This window comes from Drosophila nasuta, chromosome 3 (assembly GCF_023558535.2).
Source record: "Drosophila nasuta strain 15112-1781.00 chromosome 3, ASM2355853v1, whole genome shotgun sequence".
NCBI classification, from domain to species: domain Eukaryota; kingdom Metazoa; phylum Arthropoda; class Insecta; order Diptera; family Drosophilidae; genus Drosophila; species Drosophila nasuta.
Genome location: NC_083457.1, coordinates 51594289 through 51609531, shown reverse-complemented (window position 1 = coordinate 51609531; position 15243 = coordinate 51594289). Strand labels below are relative to the sequence as shown.

General features: G+C 40.7%; 2 protein-coding genes across 4 annotated transcripts; one reads left to right on the top strand and one right to left on the bottom strand.

The window, feature by feature from the left end:
- The first annotated feature begins 26 nt into the window (after positions 1 to 26).
- On the top strand, positions 27 to 15112 carry LOC132794112 (unconventional myosin IC). Of its 3 annotated transcripts, none has more exons than XM_060804367.1 (7): positions 27 to 437; positions 11489 to 11618; positions 11687 to 11802; positions 11866 to 12328; positions 12390 to 14653; positions 14715 to 14814; positions 14882 to 15112. In XM_060804367.1, the coding sequence occupies exons 2-7, from the start codon at positions 11493 to 11495 to the stop codon at positions 14894 to 14896; spliced, it is 3084 nt and encodes a 1027-aa protein (XP_060660350.1). In that variant the 5' UTR covers positions 27 to 437; positions 11489 to 11492; the 3' UTR covers positions 14897 to 15112. The 3 variants fall into 3 exon arrangements, with proteins under 3 accessions (XP_060660350.1, XP_060660351.1, XP_060660349.1); XM_060804368.1 differs by lacking the exon at positions 27 to 437 and adding an exon at positions 2537 to 2691; XM_060804366.1 differs by lacking the exon at positions 27 to 437 and adding an exon at positions 9410 to 9842.
- On the bottom strand, positions 5033 to 6131 carry LOC132791481 (putative uncharacterized protein DDB_G0291608). The gene is made up of 2 exons (XM_060800416.1): positions 5973 to 6131; positions 5033 to 5900 (listed from the first exon to the last, which is right to left on the bottom strand). The coding sequence occupies exons 1-2, from the start codon at positions 6025 to 6027 to the stop codon at positions 5101 to 5103; spliced, it is 855 nt and encodes a 284-aa protein (XP_060656399.1). The 5' UTR covers positions 6028 to 6131; the 3' UTR covers positions 5033 to 5100.
- Positions 15113 to 15243: the final 131 nt, after the last annotated feature.

Sequence of the window (15243 nt, the reverse complement as noted above, 5' to 3'; positions counted from 1 at the left end):
TGGCGGCAATTGGACTGCGGCGTTTCAGTTAGGTTTTAACTTTTGCAAGGTGCGCTTGCTTACTGCTGCTCGCCGGGGCTGTGCTTGAATAACAAACATATTTATTACTACCATTGGCACATTTAAATTGTGTGGCCCGCTCAAGAACTTTTTCGGTTTGTTTCCTCAATTTTGAATGCTCAGCGCGTGCCAAAAGCCAAAACCAAATACGACCAACAACAACAACAACAAGCACGTTACAAGTGTCGCGACCGCAAAAAGCAACAAGTGCTGTGCACGCGCGTGTTTGTGTGTGTGTGTTTCTTATTCGATTTGAACGTTTTGTAACTTTTGTTGCCGCCGCTTCTGCTGACAGCGGCGGGTCAAGCTAACGGTAGACGATCAAAAAAAATATCGAAAAGAAATTCAAACAACAACTAAAACAACTACTACAGACAGTGAGTGAAATTATTATACTATCTACATATGTGTTAGGTTGTATGTACTTGCTTTCCATTCCATCGAACGTGCAGACGTCGAAATACATGTGTTTTTAATGAGGTCCCCAACTTCTAATCGTGCGAAGCGACATCGCCACCATCGATGACTGTCATCGTTAATTGACCATTACGGATACGACACACAAGACAGCAGAAGAAATGTGTGGACGGGAAGACGAGAGACTAATCAAGAGCAGCTTTTATTTTTGCATATGAATAGCGGCTGCTGTATCATAGATAGAAATTGTGTGGCATCCTGTGTTGCATGCGGCGAAGAAGACACCTACCTACCTAAAAACGAAAAAAAAACAAATATAAAGCAATATGTTGCGATGTTGGTTGCTTAAGGCAAAAAAGCTGTTCTGCCGGTTTGCCCAGGTCGCGATCCGTCTCTTCGCTCGCTCTTCTACTGTGTGTGCGAGACTTTCTTTCCTTTGCACACAATTTGAACTTGGACACCACCAAAGACAACGACAGCGACAACGACGACAGCAAATCTGGTTTATGTTGATGTGCGTCTGTCTAATAAAGCGGCATTTACTGCTACGCGCTGCCTGTGGCATGCCACACAGCTGACGTCGCCGTTTCTGCTGCTCGCTCACCTTAACCTCGAGCTCAGCAAACGTAACGTTTTGCTTTTAAGCAGCTCTTTCGCTTCCTGCACACTTCCTTTTGACTACACACACACACATACATATTAATTTTGCTTATTTTCACTAGCGCGCATCTCCTCTCCCTCTCCCACTTTTATTGTTTACGCAGTTTTATAGCAGGAACAAACACAAACAAAGCTGGGTCAACTTGGCTGTGTATGTGTGTATTGGTGTGAGTTTGCATTTGCAGTCATATAACAATGACCGCCATATTGCATTTGTATCGAATATCGAATTCGAATATCAGATTCATTTTCAATTTCAATTTCAATAGTGTATTGCTCTATTGATTTGACCCATTTTCAATTGCGACAAGACGCTAAGCCGCTTAGCTGCAACCGATCGTCAAACAACCTTGCTCCCCATTCCTCCCCTCCCCCACTCCATTTGGCACCCTTCTTTTAGTGCTTGCCAAATTGAAGCACAACTGTGCACACATCATTTTGTAGCCTGCGGAGCGTTAACATCAATGTCATTGCCTCACACTCGCACTCACACTAACACTAACACTCACACTCACACACTTGCTATTCAAATAAAAGAAGACAGTGGGCAAAGCTTCTAATGGAAATGATGTAATACGCCTTGTGCATTGAAATCCGAACAATGAAAATTTCAAGTCTTGTTAAAAATAGAAGAACTAAGCCCTCGAAATTGCACGCATTTTAGTTTGCTTAATTGCGATAATGAGACATTGTTTAGTTATTATCGTTGTTGCTTTGTTGGTCAGGTGCACCAACCAACAACATTCTCCAATTCTTCTGTTTCTTTCATTTATCAGTGCGCTTGATTCCACCGATTTGTTGTGTTTTATAACAACACAAAAATTAGGCAAGCACTTATCGCAATCGTTATCAATCGATGACTGGATTTTTCAACTAACTTTGTGTCTATTTGCCGATATACAATAGTATATTCATATATACAGGGTGTTCTTTAAAGAAGAATTGCATTATAGCATTCACACTTAGCAAATATCAAATATCAACATATCTTTTCGATAAGATAATGTATGGGACTGTCCATTGAATGACTCAAACTTTGTTAGTGAACGATCGTGATCGTGAACGAGGTCATCACGACCATTGAAATACCCTCTACTTAATGGAAATTGAAAGTAAGCTTGACGAAATCAACTAATCCTAACTAAAAACTATAAAAATGATTTTTAATTACATAGTTGGCTTTAAAATAATACTACATATGTGCCATAAGCTACTCTAGTTATTTTTTTTATGGGGTCTCATGTTATGAATGACAATAAAAAAACCGCAGTTATCATGAAGTTTGATAGGCTGTGAAAGGTGTTGAGCTACCACGTAGCAAGCAACATTTCAATTTCTTTGGGTAATGGAACCATTGTCGATCCATTGTTGAAACGGCAGTTGGTTAAGCGAGAACGTGTCTTGTTGGGGATTAAGACGCCAAAGTGTAGCAAAGTGTCAACTCAGGGATTTTCGCAGAAGCACAAAAAACGAGAGTCTCAAAAAATTGACACTGTCGCAATAAAAACACCAAGAACAAAACAAACATCTGGTTTTGTGGCACATTCAATTAAGGTAAACGCGAGTTTGTTTAAAGTTTCTTAAACAGCTTTTTTTCTTCTTTTTTTTGCAATTGAAATTTCATTTTATTTGATCTGTCAACTAAAACGGCTCAAGTTGTATTTGAAAATCATTTGTTCAATGTAGTTGTTTCTTGTTTTTTTTTTTCTTCTCTTTGCCTCTCCGTTGATCCAAAAACTTGCTATGCGTCAGACGATCACTGGACAATGTCTGAGTCAGCGGCCCGAGATTATTCCCCGATATATTGTTTGCTCTTTTTTTCTCTACTCGTTTGGCATCGTAATCAAATGAAGGCATGCGGTTGTTTTTTTTTTGATTCAAGAGCCCAAAAAGTTGACGATCATTACGAGCGAACCGATTCAACGATCGTCGCGTCCATTGACTTGATATATTATTGGAATACCGGAGGGCATACCGGCTTTACCTCATCGTCTTTGCATTATTATCTTTTGCCATATGCCCAAGTCGAGGATCGGTTCACACAGTTGCAAAATGAGTAAATAAGTCCGGCGATTTGTTTTATATAATATACCATACACATTTTTCATTATCCAAGTGTTTTGCCGGCTCTTGCGTCAGTCTTGAGTTTGGAGAACGGAGCGCATGTCGCAAAATGTGTATATTTAATTTACTGTTGATAAATCCAGACTTTAGGATCTTTCGAGATGCAGTCTGGCTTGTGTACTTTTGAATTTCTAAAGACTAAACAAGCTTGAAGATTTGTTTAACGCATATTCTTTTCGTTTCGCTTTGTTTATCGCTATTGTATTTGTTTTGTGATTCAGCAGATGACGAACTTTTAAGTTGGCTGAAGATCAGTTTGAATTTATTAAACGGCGAAGAAGTTCTGAAACTTTCTTGCTAATTTTACATTCTAATTTATATTTGTTTAATAATGTTTGTTCTACGGGTTCTAAAGCGAATTTCTACATAAGGACAACTTACTTGATTCTTATTATTCCGATAAGATTGGTATATTATATGAATGAATTGAAATTTATGCTAAGCCCCTTTTATATATAAATTTCGCAAAGTACTCGAGGCATTTAATTCATTAAGTTGCACAATATTATCAAAGCTGACTCAGCAACTGGGGATACTTTGCTGAAATTATTTATGGTTATTTGCCTTTGGGGATTCTTGCTAGAGTTCTTGCCATTTACCGCGACCTTTTTCTGTTTGCGAATTAAATTAGTTTTGTAGTTATTTACATATGATAAATTTATACCAATTCATATGAAAATATTACAATAGGTGTATATTGTTATATTATCTTTTCGTGAAGATAAATGTCCCTTAAAACTTAATTATAAAAAAACAAGTAAGAAAGCTACAGTCGAGTGTACTCGACTGTGAGATACCCGCTACCCATTTTGAATAAAAGCAATATATTTTGCGGTATTATTCTCAAAATATACAAACAAAAAATACTGCAAAAAAAAATTTCAAAATATACCATAGACGGCACAATGTGCCAGATTGTCGGCCAAAGCAACTAAGACCCCTAGTAAGTAGACAATTTTTATCTGATCGCAACCAAATTTTCAGGAATCATAACTACTATAGTTATTATTATATATACCAAAATTTGCAACTCTAGCTTTAGAATTACGCTTGTTCGATTCGAATTTTTCGATTTTTTTGATTTGCGGGGGCGGAAGTGGGCGTGGTAAAAATTTGAAACAAACTTGATCTGCGTGCAAACATAACAAATGCTGTCGAAAAAAAGTATAGCTCTATCTCTTATAGTCTCTGAGATCTAGGTGTTCATACGGACGGACGGACAGAGGGACATGGCTATATCGTCTCGGCTGTTGACGCTGATCAAGGGTCGGAGATGCCTCCTTCTACCTGTTACATACATTTCCTGCCGGCACCAAGTTATAATACCCTTCTACCCTATGGATAGCGGGTATAAAAACTGTTCATTAGTTTTGGACAACCGTAAGACACATAATATTGCCTCAAGCTTCTCTAAAATTGAGTTTTTAATGGATGCAACATTATTTTGCAAATATTTTGTAAATTAAATATAGGTATACATATATATACCAGCATTATTACCAATTATAAAACTAATGAGGATTAATAAGCTGGGCTAATTATCAAAATTAAAAGGGTTTAAATTTCGATTTTGACTTTCGACATTTCGGACTTTCCCATGTAGTATTTTTTTAAGGTATTTAGGATCGCTAATCAATCGATTTATATATAGCATGTAGTATTTTGTAGATATTTAGTATTTTGTAGATATTAAAATTCCCTCAACAATCGACTTAAATACCGCACTATACTTCCAATTCAATTCAAGAAAAGAAACCACAAGATATGTGTTTTATGATATTGATTTATTTATCGTTGAATTAGTCAAATGATTGATGAAATGGACGAAGGGCGTCTCGTTTAAACCCTGGCCACATTGAGCAGCTGATAGAGGGGCAAGACATCGCCGTTGGACTTGCCAGCCACAAGGTTGCTGGTGGAGGCGAGAACACGTGCCTGATAGCTGCCGGGAATGGAGCGTTGATTGAGCTCGGACTGCATCACAGCAGCAGCGGACGCAGCGGCACTTTCGTCAGTCTCCTCAGTGGCCGAGGAGCGATAGTAGGGATAGTAGGGATAGCCAGGATAACCCGTGTAGCCAGGATAGACAGGGTAGCCAGGATAAGTGGGATAGCCGGTGTAGCTGGGATAGCCGGGATAACGGGTATAGCCGGGATATCCGTTGCCCCAGCCATAGGGCCAGGGGTTATAGGGTGGCACCCAGGGACGTTGCGGTGGCGGTGGTGGAGGTGGTTGCGGATAACTGGGCCAGGGGTAGCGCGACGGTGGCGGCGGTGGTGGTGGAACATACTGACGCGAATGCGAATGCTGGTTCTCCTCTGAAGGATAATAGTAATGGTGTTGATGTTGTACTACCGGTTTCGCTGTGGTCGTCGATGTGGTGGGCGCAAAGTATTTGAAGCCAGCCTTACCGATAGTCTTCAGCAGATGATCTTCGATGCCGCGTGTCGAGGTCAATCCCTCCTCAACCAGCAGCTGCTGTGCCTGCTGCTGTTGTGCCTGTGTCGGCTGTTGTTGTTGTTGCTGCTGCTGCTGCTGTTGCTGTTGTTGTTGCACGGCCTGGACATCGCTGCGTCCCTGCACCAGCGAAGCCTTCTCCTGGAAGGCTGAACCGCTGCTGATCAGCAAGCTGAGCACAACTGCCAAAGAGAACCGAAGAGATTGTTGACACTGCTTTTGGGAACTTTGGGAACTCCTTAAGGTCTACTCACCAAGCCAGAGTGCGTATGCTCTGTGTTCCATGACTGCGAGAGGAATATGCTGCATCTGTGGCAAGTTGTGCTTTTTATACTCAACTCATCACAGCTGCCGAGTGCATTTCGATTATCGATTTTCTATGCAAACGTCCGAATGTTTTTCTCATTAGAATATTTTCCATTTTCCCGCCCCCCACTCAAAATTTGTGCATCCATTTGTGTGCCTTTTGTGGGTTATCTGCTTTCTGCTTTCTCTGTTGTCTTGTTTTAATTCCGTTTCGAACGTTCTTAAGCGTTCTTTTTGGTTTTTAATAGTTAATAAGATCAAAGATTGATTTGCATATAAATGTTGGGCCTTGGGTCTTTTGTCCACATTCTCAGCCTCGCACCGTCAATTTCCAACTTTATGCACTAAAAGATCTCAATCGATTGACCAGTTATACCGACAGACAGCGAGAGAGAGAAGAGCGAAGAGAGACACAGATCGAGTTCAATAGCCCTCAATCAAGACTTGTTGAGAAATTGCGTCATTTTGAACCCTTTTCTTTTCTCATTTTTAGATTTTTATTTTGTTATCTTTATAGTACTCTGAGTTCTGTGGCTATTTCTTAACAGGTTTCGGGTTTTTATGTAATTGACCCCCTTCTGACTGAGTTTTTCCCACTACTTCACGTGGGGGTCAATAAAAAGAGTTATGGGACAGTTTAAAAAGCTCAACGACTCCGACAACATGAAACCTGTTTTGCATAAACATTTAAGGAACATATGAGTTTTCGCTGTCGACATCCGAATTAAACGATAATGCGTGTGCAATGCCCACAGAAGGTGTTCTCTTAAACCCGATGTCAATGACATTTACAAAACTTTCGCTAAAATCTAAAGCATAACTTCAGGCTACGCTTTTAATTGTATTGATAAAGTCCAAGTGAAGTGGAGGTGTGATTACGAGAGAGTAAATAGACATTGATAACGATTGTTGAACTATTTTTACAATCTCTAAATGCAATCTATATTGATTCATGACGCTCTGGAGAGGCTTTTTGAAGGACAGTTTTATATAGTGACTATATGTAAAGTCTCAAACTATTTTCATTCAATATTAGGTTGAATATTAGACACTTCGAAAATAGAGTTTGCTTTCTTTTTTATGACAGTGTTATAAATTGTTCTTAAGTAACAAGTATTCTGCTACCTTTTTGTGATCTTTAGATATTTACAGTACTTAGAGGAATATTCGAATTAAATTATGTTTCCTTAATAAATATCGATTCTATTGGATGAAAGTTGAATTTCTTATTATCCGAAAAAAAGATCTTTGTAGCATAATTAAAGTCAATTCATTGTCAGCTTTGCTCTTTCCTCTTTAAATAATCTCAGAAAAAACTTCATATTTATGACAACTACAAAACGTAATCCGCAGATTAAAGAAATAGTCAAACAGTATTTACACATTTACTAATAGAGGAAATACGTGCAATTGAAACTGGTTGCTGTAAATGTATTTTTATCACACTTAATCTTCAAGTCTATCGACGAGATATGGCTGACAACAAACTTAAGATAAGTAATTCCAATTCCATGCACGTCAATTGCGACAAAGTTTATCAGGACCGCGAGAAATGGAGTTGAAGAGTGATGAAGCAAGTTGGAATCAGGTTTTGTTGATGCTACTGAAATTAATCGCCACAGGATTAATAAAAACCTGTTCATGTCTGACATGACAGTTACAAATTGTAATTGGTGGTAAAAAAGAGAAGTCGCAGTCTAATTAATAGTACGCTAAAGAAAGAATTGATGAATGGATTTCACCTACTGACACTGATTATGTCCAAAATTAACTAGCGCTATATTTAGTGAGAACGTGCTTCATTGCAGAAATGTGACAAATCGATGGAAACTGTTGAGCATGGCCATGGACAGGGACAGGGACGTGGATGTTGATGTTGATAAATAGTATATATGGAAATATGGGAGTATGTGAGTGTTGACTGGAACATGTCAATTTGTTGTTTATGCAATTACTTAAACATGCAGTTTGTTTGTCCCCTTTAGCTTGCACAGGTGTTGAATTCCCCTTTCATTTCATTTCAGTGACAGCAAAAAAATACCTGGTAACAATTACTTAAAGGGAGTTTTAAATGAATTTATATTATTTTATAAATACTTTGGTATTTAAAAGCTGAAAAATTCAGTTATTAATTGTGATCCGTTTGTACGTTTATCTCGATAGCTTAAAGAGTTTTTGCCGTTCTATATTTTGGTGTGCCATTTGCAATAGACTGAACACAAATAAACATGATTATATTGTGACTCAACCTACGAGTATTTATAAAAATGCATGCTGTCATTGATGTCATATCATTTCTTAGTTATTTCTTAGTTGCTTTGGTTGACAATCTGGTAATTTTTTACTCTATGGTATATTTTAAATGTGGTAGTATAACGATATTCCAAATATAGGCTTCGGTATGCTTTAGTATCTTTTTGTATTTTAAATTAGTATATTTTAGGAATTGTACTGTTATTATTATGATTTTGAGTTTAACTAAGCATCTACAGTACTGCAAAGTTTAATAAGTAAATCATTTCTTCAGGTAAATGTGATATATTAATTTAGTATATTTTAATACTAATAATACTGTTGTTTTGATTTTGAAGCATCTGCAGAACTGCAAAGATTAATAAGTAAGCCATTTTTTCAGTAAAACTGGCTTAAAAGCTTGAAGATTTCCAGACAATTGATCATTAAAGTTTAAAGGCTATAAGTCATTGGATTACTTTGGTTTGATTTCTATCTAAGATCCAAAATTGTTACAATTGGATATTCATATTCATTACAATATTTCATATTCTTCACTTAAACAAATATAAAATACTCATTTGTATCAAAAAGTGTCTTAGTTAAAGTCCTGCTGTCTGTCCGTCCACCTGTTCAAATGTTTCAATCTTAGCAGCCCTAAAAGCTAACGACTTGAAACTTTGATTGTAGAATTATTAAATGCCAAATACATTGTATTTTGATGCGATAATGAATACTGAATATATATTTTTGGATTATCTTTTCCCATCTAGGGTATTTCATAGTCAAGCACACTCAACTGAAAAGTTTCATGCACGTTCTTTCCCTATATTTCATATCTCATCGAATTAAGCTGTAAAACAAAAGCAACATTGAGCAAATTGAATGTACTACAATACAATATGTACTCAATGACTTACTTAGCAGCCTGATAAGACTGCGCTAAATGGACCGAGTGTGTGGGGAGAAGGTACACAGGGGGGATGAGAAGAGAGAGAGCAAGTTGCCTCAAGGGCGCATACAGAAGCTGAATCATAGAGATTGGAATTGAGTTGAGTTTCCAGTAGACGCGAAGCTGTTGCAACGCATCGATCGATGCTTCGATTCGATCAATTGGAAATTCTTGCAATCCTTTGAAGCAAATCTCGAATCTATACTAAACGTATTACTATAGATGAAACAGCATTATTTATAGACTTTCCCGGTCTGTGTTTGAGTGTGTGTTTTACGGTACAGGCGTTATTCGCGTGAATGCGAACGCAGACACTATCTAATCTGAGGAAAGGGGACTGATTGGGCCATCGGGAATGCTCTCTGTGTGTGCAGCTAAAGCGTTCTTTGATAACGGTCCTAAACAACTAAACAACTGATGGCAATTTTGTAGTATTGATGGTTAAAACACTATTGCCATCGCCGGGATCGCGTTAGTTTGCCAACGCAATCGTTGACGTGCGGATGATGTGTAGCAATTGTTGTTGAAGAACCGAACAAAGTGTCAAGTGTCAAGAGAGGACAAGAAAGAGAGAGAGAGTGACAACAACTTAAAAGGATAAATAATTAACAAAAACACTTCACATCATGGCCAGGTATATACAATATTTGTTTTGTCTTTGCCGGCTGACGATTCCAACTTAGACTCTTGACTGCTCACTTATCTAGACCTAGATAATTGGCCTTGTTCAACTTGGTGGTGTCTTCGGTGAAGTGATTAAGCAACGTCTTTGGTGTCAACTTTGCAGTTTTTAAGTGCTTACATCACGCTCCCTCTCTCTCTCTATTGATAGCAGGGGAATTGTTTCAGCAATTTCCGTTTGCATTTCCTAGCCACACCCAGACTACAGAAATGAGTACTCCCCCTCTACCCACCCATCTCGTTAATCCATTGGAATGGCAAAATAATTAATATACACATTGCGTAATCAACGCATTTGGCAATAGAAAGAGAGAGAGAGACGAACGAGTCTAATAAACCGTAGACCCAATAACTCTGGTCTTTCCTTCAGATATGAAATATATGGCATTGATAAGCCGCAAAGCCTCGACACAGTCGTCTCTATATTGCAGCTGGCCCAGCCCACAGATCTATTAATAATGCCCGAATGTGTTTTTGCAGTTTCAAAGTCTGCCCAAAAGTATTTTCTCCCAATACTCGTAACTCGAACGTGCGCCCAAAAGAATCTCTTTTAGCTCCATTTCCAATTTCAATTGCCTTAACTCATGTGAGTGCAATAAATTCTTGGCTGTCAGTTTTTAGTGGAGGGCCCAAAAAGCCTTAGCCAAATCTTATCAAACTAATACGAAAACTCTTCTGATTGTATTGGCAACCCAGCGACACACAACCTGCAATTCAACCTTTTCCTAGTGTGATTAGCCAGAAATTTGCTCAAGTGCGAGGGCTGTTCCTAAGTAGCGATGTCTCTACAAGATAAGCGGGGTAAAACACGTTGAGAGATCTCTAGTGGATTAACATGGAAATTAGTAGTAACGGGTAACTGAGAATTTAAAGTTACAGGAAATGAAATCGGCTATCAAACGATTAAAATAAGATTCGATTCCTGTAAACTGTTAAGTTGCAAAGAAAAATCTTAGAAAACTGAAACACAACAACGTTCTTCAGAGAGAAGAATTGTAAATTGATTAAAATAAAGTCAGATTCTTGCAAACTTCAAAGTTTTTTAATTTCAAAGAAAAGTCTTTGAAAGATGAAACTTTACAGCATTCGTCAGAGAGAAGAATTGGCAAAAATTCTTTACGAAAAGGGGAACAGGAGAACTCTTTCAGAGGTATCTCGAATTTTAAAGAATTTCAATCATATAAGAAACCATTTCTAGATACTAAAATACGAATGTTTTGCATAGAAAAGACTTTAAGGATTTGAGAGTCGGGAGCGTTCCTGACTGAGAAGACCTCTTGACTAAATTGAGATTAAGTCTGTTTTGAAAGTTTGAAATGCTGAATACATAATCCTTTGAGCCTTTAAACTAGTCTTCAGCATGAATGCACCCAAAACGGAAAATTAATTACTCATTCTAAAAGTTTAAACCTGTGAAAAACAATATCTTGTAATCAATTTTTCATAATACTTAAAGTCTTAAATTATAGGACTAAAATTGCAAAAGTTTCAAAAGATTTAACAAATCAGATTCTTTGATCCTTACTCGACCTTTTAATCTTAAGTGACTTTGTTCTAATCTTTAATTTAACATCGTATTCTATATTTTCTCTTCTTCAGCAAAATGGAGACGGGTTTGCACGAACGCGATCGCGCTGGAGTGCAAGACTTTGTACTGCTTGAAAACTACCAGAGCGAGGATGCGTTCATTGACAATCTGAAGAAGCGCTTCCAGGAGAACCTCATCTATGTAAGTAATCTATACTCACTGCAATTCTCCCTCACTATTTCACTCACTCACTTCTCCCTCGTTTGTAGACCTACATTGGCCAGGTGCTCATCTCGGTGAATCCGTACAAGCAACTGCCCATCTACTCGGATGCGCACATCAAGGAGTACCGCAACAAGCACTTTTACGAGATGCCGCCACATGTGTAAGTTCTCTTCGAAAAGTACTCCCATCACAGCTCTAAGCATATGTCTCTAATCTTCACCAGCTTTGCGGTCACCGATAATGCGTTTCGTTCGCTGATCGAGGAGAATCGCGGCCAGTGTGTGCTCATCTCGGGCGAGAGTGGCTCAGGCAAAACGGAAGCCTCCAAGAAGGTGCTGCAATACATTGCCGCCTGCTCCGGCCATCAGACGACCGTCGAGGGCGTCAAGGATAAGCTGCTGAAGAGCAATCCGGTGCTGGAGGCCTTTGGCAATGCCAAGACGAATCGCAACGACAACTCCTCGCGCTTTGGCAAGTACATGGACATTCAGTTCGATTACAAAGGCGCCCCCATTGGCGGTAACATCCTTAACTATCTGTTGGAGAAATCCCGTGTGGTGGCACAAACCGCTGGCGAACGCAACTTCCACATCTTCTATCAGCTGCTGGCTGGCGCAGATGCCAATCTGTTGCAGGAACTTCGCCTGGAGAGCGCCCTGGACAGCTACAGTTACCTCAGCGATGGCGTAAGTAAAGCACTTGAATAAACTTCTTCCATTTATTAACTTGCAAATGTTCAATCCTCAGCTCAAGGGCAACGTGGCCAGCATCAATGATGCGGACAACTTCAAGCAGGTGCAGCAGGCATTGAGTGTCATCGACTTCAGTGCCGAGGAGCAGCGTGAGATCTTTGGCATTGTGGCCAGCATCTTGCATCTGGGCAACATTGGCTTCAACGAGGTCGAAGGCAATGCCCAGGTGAACAATCGCGATCTTGTGGTCACCGTCTCCCGTTTGTTGGGCGTCAACGCCAGCGAATTGGGCGCCGCTTTGACGCATCGCACCATCGATGCTCGAGGCGATGTGGTTACCTCGCCACTCAACCAAGAGCTCGCCATCTATGCGCGCGATGCCTTGGCCAAGGCTGTCTATGATCGCATGTTCTCGTGGCTGGTGCAGCGCTTGAACGTTTCACTGCAGGCGAAGGAGACGCGTGGAGCACGCAACAATGTCATGGGCATTCTGGATATCTATGGCTTTGAGATCTTTAAGCGCAACAACTTTGAGCAGTTCTGCATCAATTTCTGCAACGAGAAACTGCAGCAGTTGTTCATTGAACTGACGCTTAAGTCCGAACAGGATGAGTACAGACGTGAGGGCATCGAATGGATTCCCGTGGAGTATTTCGACAACAAGGTGATCTGCAATCTGATCGAGGAGAAGCACAAGGGCATCATTTCCATTTTGGACGAGGAATGCTTGCGTCCCGGCGAGCCCACCGATCGCACTTTCTTGGAAAAACTGACCCAGAAGCTGGCCGAGCATCATCATTATGTGTGTCACGAGAAGGCGCCAATTCATGTGCAAAAGATCATGGGACGCGATGAGTTCCGTCTCGTGCACTATGCCGGTGAGGTGACCTACAGCGTCAATGGTTTCCTCGACAAGAACAACGATCTGTTGTTCCGTGACCTGAAGGAGACGTTGAGCAAGGCAGGCAACACCATTGTCCGCAGCTGTTTCCCCGAGCAGGAACTGCGCAGCAAGAAGCGTCCAGAGACGGCGATTTCACAGTTCAAGACATCGCTGAACAATCTGATGGACATCCTGATGTGCAAGGAACCCAGTTACATACGCTGCATCAAACCAAACGATCTGCAATCGCCGGGCATCTTTGATGATCAGCTGGTGCTGCATCAGGTCAAGTATTTGGGTCTGATGGAGAATCTGCGTGTGCGTCGCGCCGGTTTCGCCTACAGACGTAGCTATGAGCTCTTCCTCAACCGCTACAAGTCCCTCAGTAAGAACACGTGGCCCAATTACAAGGGCGCTGGCGGTGCTAAGGCTGCTGTGCAGTTGCTGGTCAAGGATCTGGGTTATGATAACGAACAGTATAGGCTGGGCGAAACGAAGCTCTTTATACGCTGGCCACGCACCCTTTTCGACACCGAGGATGCGTATCAGGCGAAGAAGCACGACATTGCCTCCATCATTCAGGCGCATTGGAAGGGTCTCTTGCAGCGTAGGAAGTATCTGAAGCTGCGCGCTCAGGTCATCGTCCTGCAGAGCTATTGCCGCCGTCGTCTGGCACAGCAGGCGGCCAAGCAGCGTCGCGAGGCTGCGGACAAGATTCGTGCCTTCATCAAGGGCTTTATTACACGCAACGATGCGCCAAATGGTTTCAACGAGGACTTCATTGCGAATGCCAAGCGCATGTGGCTGTTGCGTCTGGCCAAGGAGCTGCCCACGAAGGTGCTCGACAAGAGCTGGCCCTCGGCTCCGGGCCACTGTCAGGAGGCCTCAAGCTATCTGCATCGCCTGCATCGTTTGCACTTGGCACGCATTTATCGCCTCAAGCTGACGCCGCAGCGTAAGCGACAGTTTGAGCTTAAGGTGCTTGCCGAGAAGGTATTCAAGGGCAAGAAGAACAATTATGAGAGCAGCGTGCCCGCCTGGTTCCAGGACGATCGTGTGCCCAAGGAGCATATTCAGCGTGTCAATGACTTTGTTGCCAGCACTTTTGGCAGCGAACAACTCAAGTATCAATCGTCCTGCACGAAATTCGATCGTCACGGCTATAAGGAACGCGAACGCTTCATTCTGCTGAGCAACCAGGCTGTCTATGTGCTGGATGGCAAGAGCTACAAGCAGAAGCATCGCCTGCCGCTCGAGAAGATTGACTTTACGCTGACGAACCACAATGATGACCTCATGGTGATTCGGATACCGCTCGATCTGAAAAAGGACAAGGGCGATTTGATTCTAATCATTCCACACGTCATCGAGTTCTGCACCTACATCATTGATACTGTTGGCACTGCCAACATTGTCTCCATCGTGGACAGAGCCTCGTAAGAAGAATTTGCATTGGATGGAGAAGAGTTGATTTATTAATTGTTTATTGTTTTTCAGGCTGGAACACAATGTGGTCAAGGGCAAGGGCGGAGTCATAGAGCTGACTACGGGCGCGGAGCCCGGAATTGTGCGTGATAAGAGTGGCCATCTCGTTGTTGTAAGTTAAATGTGACAATCAAAAACGAATCTATCTATTAATAATTTTCATTGCAATCCCCTTACAGATTGCTGGTCAATAAGGAATTTAACACAAATAACTAATTAATGGCTTTAAATCAAACGACAATTGTTTTGTTACTATATGCTTGTAATTTATGTAATGTATTTTTGTATTTTGTTAATGCAACGAGGCGTGTAATTTTGATTTTATACATTTATGTACCTATTATGTTTCCCTATTAAACGTATACATATGCAACTGTTTATATGAATCGTAAATAAATATGAGAGCTTATTATATATATAACTTGGCTATGACTACTACAGGAACCTTCAGCGAATTATCGAAATCGATTTGAATTCCTTAAGTTTCAAATTTCCCACTCTCTCGATAAGTTGTACAAATCGATAGCAGCACTTTTGATTT

What these genes read in the sequence shown, in the direction of transcription:
- LOC132794112 (XM_060804366.1), top strand. An exon ending in TCCAGGAGAACCTCATCTAT is followed by an intron (nt 11,619 to 11,686) that starts GTAAGTAATCTA and finishes CCTCGTTTGTAG; the next exon opens with ACCTACATTGGCCAGGTGCT. An exon ending in ACAGTTACCTCAGCGATGGC is followed by an intron (nt 12,329 to 12,389) that starts GTAAGTAAAGCA and finishes TTCAATCCTCAG; the next exon opens with CTCAAGGGCAACGTGGCCAG.
- LOC132791481 (XM_060800416.1), bottom strand. Translation starts at nt 6,027, where the DNA reads ATGCAGCATATTCCTCTCGCAGTCATGGAACACAGAGCATACGCACTC. An exon ending in AGCATACGCACTCTGGCTTG is followed by an intron (nt 5,901 to 5,972) that starts GTGAGTAGACCT and finishes TCTCTTTGGCAG; the next exon opens with TTGTGCTCAGCTTGCTGATC.